Below are 10,070 nucleotides of genomic sequence, written 5' to 3'. Positions count from 1 at the left end.
ATGGATATCACAAATCATCCTCTCTTATATTGTAGCACATACATACATGTACAAAGGTAGATCATTGTCTAGAAGAAACACTAGAAAAAAAAGCAATAAAGAGGCTTGAGGTATTGGCAAGAAATAGTTAAATGAAATAAAATTATTACAAAACTGAGTTTGGAGAAGTCGAGACAATTAAATAATTATAGCTACAAGATGAATGTATATAAAAAAAACAACTACAAAACTTTTAAATAATCCTTTGCTTTGAGTTAAAAGTTAAAAGTAATGTACTTTTGTTATTGCAAGGCGACTTTAAAATACCCCACTTTTCAAAAATCATATTAAGGAGTTTAAAGCAAAAAGAAAAGACTAAAAAATATCATTGCCATGGGCAAATCCTTTGATTAGAATTGTCTCTTGAGGATAAGTTTAGAAGCTCATTTTCAACTTTTTGCTAATGTTAAACGAAATTTTGTTAAATTAGTAGAGTTAATTGTTTCATTGAATCACACATGGTAGTGTCCTATTGGCATATTCACTAATCACATCATTAGAAAACGCTAATTGAAAGGCTCTTTTTTCTCGGAATTGTCCATAATAACACAGATGCCAAAGATTATTCGATCATCTACCTTCTATTTAAAAATCCATACTAGTTTTCTACCTAACATGCACATAATAACTATCTCAAATGTTGCATAACATGACTAGTCAACCACCTTCACATTCTATGCTACCACTTACCCTATGCTTCACTCCTCTTTTCACTCTTCCACCAATAATAGTTGCTCAAGTTAAAAACTTGTTTAGAGACAAAGGATACATGAAAGTTGGTATGCTCACTTGACATCCATATTTTACTTCACCTTGAGGATATTGCTACGAACAACAATCCTTCATGAGAGGAGAGACATTTTGGATAAGCACCTATAGCATTGGCCCTTAACCATCAACTATTTGATCCATAGGTGTGAACACATTCTAGAAGTCATGATGGTTAAATGATCTTGTAGTGTAAACATGCCCTAGGACTTCTAATGTTGAAGGAATCTTATTAGGGGACTCCTAGCTCATTTGTGTTATAACCCTCCTAAGATCCTTTAATGTACTCTTCACCCTCCACAATTTCATATACAAACAAGGATGGTGTGGACTAATGGTATGGGACATCAAGCCTTACAATGGAAGCTTGGCATGCAATGCTACTAATCCCACACTCACAGGCAAGCCCATAAGCTTTGCAACTAGGAGGTGAGTCTTATGTCCGTCTCTTTAGGTTCCTTTCTATGATTCTTTAGTGTGTCATGTCATATGTGTGTAGATTGGAGATCTATGGGAGCATTTCGAGCATCAAAGCATCAAGGCTTGAAGGAGATGATCGTAGGAAACCAACAATCTCCACTTATGAAAAGGTAACTTAAAGCACACAAACACTTGCTTCTTTTGGATGGTGCATCTATGTTCACAAATGAAAATGGTAAGTTTTCTTCTTCAAAACTAGAAAACCCTAAAGAATAACTAAATTTCCCAATAAAGAGTACTCTATTTACTATTGAGTCTTCAATATTGGCATACACCAATATTCATGAACCATGGCATTCTACAATCTTTAATATTAGGTTCTAACTTCTAAATCTTGAAGGCTTATTGTCTTAAATCTTTGGTAGAATCATGTGTACTTTGTCAAATTTCTTCTAAGGTTAAATGTATACTCTATATTTTCTAGGAATTTAAGTGGTTTAACCTATAAATGGTATTACCCATTTATATGTCTAATATTAAAATTATTCCTAAAAATAGATGTAAAATCCGTTTTACCATTTCGGTCTTGCATCGAAACTCCATTTTGTGACTCAAAAACACATTTCTGTTTCACTGTTTCTGAAACTTCAGGCAACTATGCATGCTCTCATGCTTGGCCTTTATTTTGATTGAATGCAGTTTGCTCCTCATCTCTCTCTTTTAAATGAAGGCTGTCTCATGCTTACACAGAAGTATAGTGGGCTGAGCACACCTTCCTACAGCTCTACGATCAGACTCATGCTATTGCTCCAGCTCTAACAGCGACTGTTTTACAACAAGTCCATTCATTGGCCTCTTTGACTTCTATCTTAGCCACCAACAATGAATAAAGAAGGGCTTCCCTCTTTTCATGTGCTTCTGATCATTTCCATCAACTGCTCCAACTGTAAATCATGCAGGAAATCATGGCCAGAAAACACAGGACCTTTCTGCAAATATCCTCCAAAGGGTCATCATACCAAAGCCCTTCTCAATATAACAAACCTGATACAAACAATCCCATAGAACACATCAGCCCTCTGGAGCCTTTGCAAAAGTCTGCCATAAAGAACAGTAGAACTGTCTTATGGCCCTTAAAAGACTCAACAAACCCCAGAATCAGTAACTTTGATGCACTTCACTTGCTCAGGTGCCAGATTTTCACCTCCACCCTGCATGGGCTAGAAGAGATATCCAAGTATAGAGATTAATAAAGGCAACTATCCATCTTATGTGCTCCTCGCATCATAGTCCTGCAGTTTATACATTTTCAATTATCTTTAACAATAGAGTTTGCAAGTATAGTGATGCAAGTTCCCTAGAGTGCCACAGTGCTGCCATCCAGCTGTAGTATATTCTCTATGAGTACATAAATCTTACAGACATAATACACAACTACTTTCCTTCTTGGGTCCAAAGCAAAACATCAACGTGCTGAAACATGAGAAACATTACTAAACAAAATAGCTTTTGTAGAAAATCTGGCACATGGATTGTCACATGACTGTGACAACTATTACTTTTTTGCTGATTCCTTTATTACTATTTTATTTGGTTTTTCTTTTTGGAAGGATCCCTCTTGAAATCTGAACGCCTGAGTTGCATGGCCAGTATGTGAAATGGACAGGAATGTCCAATGAGTCAAGATTGGACAATTAAGGTCCAGTACAAGTCTGGAAGAGACTGATGGCACTGTAGATTGACAAGCCTGGAAGAGACTTGTGAAAGTGTATATGGACAAGTGTGTTGAAGAACTAGCCTGGAAGAGACTAGTTCAAAGTGAAGATGGACAAATCTCCAAGAGATTAGTCCATGTGGGGTCATCAATGGAAATTCACTTTCAGTTGAGCTACATTGCAAATTTGGATGTAGCCATAGTCTGCAAAGATGGTCAGAAAACTAGTGGGCATGCAATGGAAGCAGCTCCTAAAATTTAAGGAATTACTATTTTTGGACCCCAGAATCTGTTCGTGTCATTATCTTCGTTTTTGCACGAGGATTAATTCTTTGGTCTGTGCCGAGGTCAAATTTTGCACCGATCATAGAGAATTTTAGACCGAAAGGTTTAAATAGGAAAATTGTTACATGTATGCCATGTGTCACAATTTGGGCATAAATTCCCAAAAGATAGAGAGAGAGAGAGCAGCACAAAAACGAGTTTCAATGCATGAGGGGCAGATTGGAGCATGGAACTCATGGGGCTAAGGGCAGATTACTGCAAATACATCAAATACATCAGCTATGGAGGGTACTTCTTCATCTCTAACTCATGTATAGAGGTTGAGCTTGCTCCTCCTAGGTCACTCTCTCCTTATCTGAGCAGATGGATTATGTACAGTGTTGTGGGCTGATCAGATGGATTATGTACAGTGTTGTGGGCTGATCAGATGGATCATGTACAGTGTTGTGGGTTTATGCATAATTGCTGAGGCAAGAGCCTCTTGAAAAGGTACAAGGTTCACTAATTGCATTCCCAAGTAGATACTTGTGTAGAAAACGCTGTTTTCCTGAGATTTCTCGCGTGAAATCTTGCAAAATTCAAAGGGCAAGTGGCCCATAAGGTGCGGGAGCCCGCTGGCTACGCATACAAGTGATTGGCAGGTAAAACAGGGCCCAAAACAGGAAATTACATCCTACTATATATTTTTGCAGGTTTGGGTTTTTGGACATTTTTTGTGTCTATTTGCTCCAGAAGCTTCGAGGAAGCTCCAGGGACACTGTACATGTATTTCGGAGCAGTTTAAAGACAAAAACCAGAAAATGCAGCGTGCTGAATTTCTTACCAAGCACTTCATTGAGTGTGTTTAGGTGTATGGAGGCACCAATTGAGAAGGGATAATGACCAGGTCAAGTTGTACTGCCATTATGGTGTCGAAATCGGGTTGGAACTGTGTTTCCTTCACTTTGTACAGGGACAGCTTGTAGGCAGATTATTGTGGGATTATCCCTTTCTCAATGAATAAAGAAATACCCGAAGGGGCGCCTGACTTAGGGGCCAACATGGTGTCTGTGTCGCAACAGGAGCATTCTAGTTTCCTGTATTTCTTCTTGATTCAGTGTCTTTAAGTTCAGGCAAAGTGGGCGACTGTGAATTGGGTGAAAGCATTTATATATTTTGGTTGTACACTACCGCCCTTTCCAGTGAACAGGCCGGTTACATGGTTCCTCAAGAAATCCACAAAAGAATCAAAGGCAATCACTATCTTTTATACACAGCAGAGCTACATTACTACCCTTTCCTCTAGACAAAGACATCAACGCCAAACCTTTTTATGGCTTCCCTTTCGAGAACAAAACTGCATTGCTATCACTGTCTGTTCAGACCTTATGCTTCAGCATGATAACTGCAGTTGAAATACACATTCTCTGCTAGAGCTTCTGATTTATGATTGTTATCCCTAAGGCTTTACATCATTTATCTGTACAGCTTGGTACGATGACATCTCATCTATTGTTGCCAAGTCGATTTCTACTAACTTCTCGCTGATTATCTCCTGATTCAAGCACCCAATAGCACACTCGGTTGTTGCAACATCTTTTCTCGTCGACATTTGTTTACAAAGCAGGTAGAGACTTCGGAAATCTCTTCAGTTACAAAGTTTCTTTAATCAGAAGACGAATACTCGTTTTCAATTACATTGTTTCTATAGCAAAACTGCAGAAAACGTCATGGCATTGCCATCAATCAGAAGACACATACAGAAACATCAGAATTGTTTTCAGCAGAGACTGCACAAAAGCTTCCACATAACAGTTACTTTCAAGTCAGAGTACACACACAGAGATTTCAGAATGGGTTCAACTACTTTGTTTTCATGGCTGCAGAGACTGCAGGAAACTTCCACATAACAGAAAGTCACAGAAGCGAACAGAAATCTACCTCTCAATAGCACTCAACACGATGTTGGACGTAAAAGCCCACCACACCGCCAATGATGGTGCCTAGAAAAATCTTGATGTCCTAATGCAACACCAGCCACATTCCTCCCTTGTCTCGCCTCAGTATAAAAGAGAAGAAAATCAAACACAAATGCAATTTATCAAACTAGAAAAGAAGAAATGCAACAGAAATGCAGGCGTTCTCTCCGAGAGAGGTTTGGTGGGGAAAAGAACATCTAAAATCTTCAGTTACAAAGTTTCTTTAATCAGAAGACGAATACTCGTTTTTAATTACATTGTTTCTATAGCAAAACTGCAGAAAACGTCATGGCATTGCCATCAATCAGAAGACACATACAGAAACTTCAGAATCGTTTTCAGCAGAGACTGCAAAAACTTCCACATAGCAGTTACTTTCAAGTCAGAGTACACACACAGAGATTTCAGAATGGGTTCAACTACTCTGTTTTCATGGCTGCAGAGACTGCAGGAAACTTCCACATAACAGAAAGTCACAGAAGCGAACAGAAATCTACCTCCCAATAGCACTCAACATGATGTTGGACGTAAACGCCCACCGCACCGCCAATGATGGTGCCTAGAAAAATCTGGATGTCCTAATGCAACACCAGCCATATTCCTCCCTTGTCTCGCCTCGGTAAAAAAGAGCAGGAAATCAAACAGGAAAGCAATTTATCAAACTAGAAAAGAAGAAATGCAACAAAAATGCAGGCGTTCTCTCCGAGATACGTTTGGTGGGGAAAAGAACATCTAAAATTTTTGAAGATAGGCTTTTTGGAGCTGTTCTCGCGAGGGTTTTTAGGGGAGGTTTTTTTAGAAGCTTTAACAAAAAAAATTGGAAATCGCCCAAGGCCACATTAGGGTTTTTTTATTTTTCATGAGAAAGAGGTGGGTTTTGGTTGAAACACCCAAGGAGCAATGACCTTCTGAAAAACCATTGCTTATTATAGTACAATACACACATGTGAGCATTTGACGAATGCTTTTGCAAAAAGGCTTATGGTTTGTCTCTTTCCTTTTTTGGACCCCACCACTATTGATTCATTGAGTTATGATTTATTTTATTTGAAGGGGGTTCTTAAAACCCCATGTGGCCTTAATAATAGTTGAAATATTGGTTTTGAACCTAAAAACTATTTTGAGAACAACAACCTCACAAGAACAACTCCTTTGAAATTTTATTTTCAAGATGCCGAAAACTAAATTTGCCGTGAAAATGGAATTTCCATCAACCATGACCATAGCTGCTCATCAAAAAAGCCAACACCAATATTTACTCAAGCCATCAGGCCACATGTCATGTTTCCATAGGTCACGGAATCCACACATGCCGAACACTTTGGGCAAGGTGTCTCCCCCGTCATCCACATCTAACAAGCTACATGACAACTTATGTACATTTCAGAAAAATAGTGCATTTGGCAACAATCGAACCCCCAGCAACAACAGGGATGACCCAAAGCCTTAAAACCACTCGGCCACCCTCCTTTTCATGTTAGAGTTGAACTTATTTTGGGGTCTGAAGGCTAATGCTAGATAGATTGCCCTCAAACTAATCACCCATACATGTCCATTCTTGAGTCCTAAGAAGTCAAAAAGGACACATTGTCCTTAGGCCAATCATTATTATGGTATGTTCCAAAATAAACAACTTTTGAGGACGATATTCTACTAACTTATGATCGCATCTCCGATTACAATGAGTATATTGGCCAGCTCTTGTATTTCATTTGCAAAGTGGGGTTTGAGATAAGGCAAAAACAAGAATAGCATTCCGAGGATATGTGTACACAGCAAAGCTACATTATAACAAATAACAGCTGAACCAACCTCGACAGTTTTAAAACCAATGAGGACTCCACCTAGGTGAATTTTAAAGGCATCATGGAGATGCAACTTGAGGAACCTAAAGAGCTTCAAGCACATCCAGCATGTTCTCACGCTGCCGTAGGAGTTTTATGTTTTAAGGCCAAGATTGGACATCTGATACTAACACACATGATTGCATCAGCAACTGAAAAGAACTTAAGTTTAAGCAAACCACAACAAAAGTTGTGAGCCCTAGTTACAGACAGCTTCCAAAGCAAGTTGCAACCTCATCTTATTGCGAGGCTTTTGGATACTTAATACATCAGTAAATTGTTTGAAAACATTCAAGAGTGCAATGTAACATATTGCTTCAAAAACTCCTTCATACAAAGTGAGCTCATAATTATCTCTCTTAAGTGTTTCGTCACTCACCATAGAAGACAATTGAATTTGGAACAAGTGTTCAACCTAGCTGCAGGATATTCAGAGACGGTCAACCATTAGTGTAGAAATACATCCTCACAGATTTGCATCCTTGTATACAAGCAGTCCCTCTACCCTTTCCTCTAGACAAAGGCATCAATGCCAAACCTTTTTATGGCTTCCCTTTCGAGAACTAAACTGCATTGCTACCACTGTCTTTTCAGACCTTATGCTTCAGCATGATAACTGCAGTTGAAATACACATTCTCTGCTAGAGCGTCTGATTTATTATTGTTATCCCTAAGGTCTTACATCACTGATCTGTACAGCTTGGTGCGATGACATCTCATCTATTGTTGCCAAGTCGATTTCTGCTAACTTCTCCCTGATTATCTCCTGATTAAAGCACCCAATAGCACACTCAGCTGTTGCAACATCTTTTCTCGTCGACATTTGTTTAGAAAGCAGGTAGAGACTTTGGAAATCTCTTCAGTTACAAAGTTTCTTTAATCAGAAGACGAACACTCGTTTTTAATGACATTGTTTCTACAGCAAAACTGCAGAAAACGTCATGGCATTGCCATCGATCAGAAGACACATACAGAAACTTCAGAATCGTTTTCAGCAGAGACTGCAAAAAGCTTCCACATAACAGTTACTTTCAAGTCAGAGTACACACACAGAGATTTCAGAATGGGTTCAACTACTCTGTTTTCATGGCTACAGAGACTGCGGGAAACTTCCACATAACAGAAATTCACAGAAGCGAACAGAAATCTACCTCCCGATAGCGCTCGACACGATGTTGGACGTAAAAGCCCACCGCACCGCCAATGATGGTGCCTAGAAAAATCTTGATGTGCGTTCCTAATGCAACACCAGCCATATTCCTCCCTTGTCTCGCCTCGGTAAAACAGAGCAGGAAATTAAACAGGAAAGCAATTTATCAAACTAGAAAATAAGAAATGCAACAGAAATGCAGGCGGCGTTCTCTCCGAGATAGGTTTGGTGGGGAAAAGAACATCTAAAATTTTTGAAGAGAGGCTTTTTGGAGCTGTTCTCGCGAGGGTTTTGAGGGCAGGTTTTTTGAGAAGCTTTAATAAAAAATTTGGAGATCGCCCAAGGCCACATTAGGGTTTTTTATTTTTCATGAGAAAGAGGGGGGTTTTGGTTGAAACACCCTAGGAGCAGTGACCTTCCAAAAAACCATTGCTTATTATAGCACAATACAAATATGTGAGCATTTGACTAATGCTTTTGTAAAAAGGCTTATGGTTTGTCTCTTTCCTTTTTTGGACCCCACCAATATCTATTGGTTGAGTTACGATTTCTTTTATTTGAAGGGGGTTCTTAAAAACCCCATGTGGCCTGAATAATAATTGAAACTAGGCGCTCCACGCCTAGACTCACCCCGCTTTCTCTTTCTTTTTTGTGGGGAAGGTGGGGGGCTGCCACATGGCACCCGCCCCCCACCTCTCCTTAACTAATAGTATAGATATTGGTTTTGAGCCTAAAAACTATTTTGAGAACAACAACCTCACAAGAACAACTTTGAAATTTTCTTTTCAAGATGCTGAAAACTAAATTTGCTGTGAAAATGGAATTTACATCAACCATGACCATAGCTACTTATCAAGAAAGCCAACACCAGTATTTACTCAAGCAATCGGGCCACATGTCATGTTTCCATAGGTCACGAAATCCACTGATGCCGAACACTTTGGGCAACGATTCTCTCCCGTCATCCACATCTAACAAGCTACATGACAACTTATGTACATTTCAAAAAAATAGTGCATTTGGCAACAATTGAACCCCCAGCAACAACAAGGATGAGCCAAAGTCTAAAAACCACTCAACCACCCTCCTTTTCATGTTAGAGTTGAGCGTATTTTAGGGTCTGAAGGCTAATGCCAGATAGATCACCTCAAAGTAATCATCCATACATGTCCATTCTTGAGTCCTAAGAAGTCAAAAAGGACACATTGTCCTCAAGGCAATCATTATAATGGTATGTATGCACATATGAGAAAGCCCAAAATGCAACAAAAAATCCTAAGGGTGGTTCCAAAATAAACAACTTTTGAGGACCATATTCTACTAACTTATGATCGCAACTCTAATGACAATGAGTATATTGGCCAGCTCTTGTATTTCATTTGCAAAGTGGGGTTTGAGATAAGGCAAAAACAAGAATAGCATTCCTAGGATATGTTTGTTGTTTTTCCTTAAGCTTTATATAGTGGTTGATGAGACTCTATTACATGCTTCCTAGGTGCCACAAAAGATGAGCTTTAAAATTTTGAATGAAGAAACTAAAGTTGCTAAAATTACCATGAAAAGATGCAACATTTCTTTGAGTCCAAATGGCCTAAGAAAGTTGGCTCTTAGAGAGGACCAAATTTATGTGGGGAGGTGCCTCTCTTAATTGCAACTCCTTCCAATATCACTTGCAAGGGTGGAATTTTACTATAATGTGGTGCAAAAGAGTTAAGAATACATCATTGATCCTGCAATGAAGGAACAAATGGGTTATAAACTCTAATCCATTTTTGCACCTTGGACAAGCCCCATCCCCAATACACAAAGTAACTCCTTTCTTACATGTCTTAAGGGCTTTGTGCATTTCATGAGCCAAAGTAAAATAGAGACTTTTGTTGGGAGGTTAGCTA

The 10,070-nt window shown here is 39.0% G+C and overlaps 1 protein-coding gene across 7 annotated transcripts; it reads right to left on the bottom strand.

Annotated features, from left to right (window-relative positions):
- Positions 1 to 1,811: 1,811 nt before the first annotated feature.
- On the bottom strand, positions 1,812 to 8,492 carry LOC148038149 (ATP-dependent helicase/nuclease subunit). Of its 7 annotated transcripts, none has more exons than XR_015689133.1 (4): positions 8,180 to 8,485; positions 7,408 to 8,029; positions 2,432 to 2,519; positions 1,812 to 2,271 (listed from the first exon to the last, which is right to left on the bottom strand). XR_015689133.1 is itself a non-coding variant. In XM_087669578.1 (2 exons), the coding sequence occupies exons 1-2, from the start codon at positions 8,282 to 8,284 to the stop codon at positions 7,892 to 7,894; spliced, it is 243 nt and encodes an 80-aa protein (XP_087525704.1). In that variant the 5' UTR covers positions 8,285 to 8,485; the 3' UTR covers positions 7,169 to 7,891. The 7 variants fall into 7 exon arrangements, 2 of the variants coding, with proteins under 2 accessions (XP_087525704.1, XP_087525719.1); XR_015689134.1 differs by lacking the exons at positions 1,812 to 2,271; positions 2,432 to 2,519 and adding exons at positions 4,831 to 4,851; positions 5,147 to 5,208 and having other exon boundaries at positions 7,408 to 7,794; positions 8,180 to 8,465; XR_015689130.1 differs by lacking the exons at positions 1,812 to 2,271; positions 2,432 to 2,519 and adding an exon at positions 5,190 to 5,208.
- Between the last annotated feature and the right edge of the window lie 1,578 nt (positions 8,493 to 10,070).

This window comes from Lygodium microphyllum, chromosome 3 (genome assembly GCF_053477565.2).
Source record: "Lygodium microphyllum isolate KBCC chromosome 3, Lygodium_microphyllum_v1.1.10, whole genome shotgun sequence".
NCBI classification, from domain to species: Eukaryota; Viridiplantae; Streptophyta; class Polypodiopsida; order Schizaeales; family Lygodiaceae; genus Lygodium; species Lygodium microphyllum.
The sequence above is the reverse complement of the archived record's forward strand: the minus strand, read 5'-3'. Positions and strand labels throughout refer to the sequence as shown.

What these genes read in the sequence shown, in the direction of transcription:
- LOC148038149 (XM_087669578.1), bottom strand. Translation starts at nt 8,284, where the DNA reads ATGGCTGGTGTTGCATTAGGAACGCACATCAAGATTTTTCTAGGCACC. An exon ending in GTGTCGAGCGCTATCGGGAG is followed by an intron (nt 8,030 to 8,179) that starts GTAGATTTCTGT and finishes AGCTTTTTGCAG; the next exon opens with TCTCTGCTGAAAACGATTCT.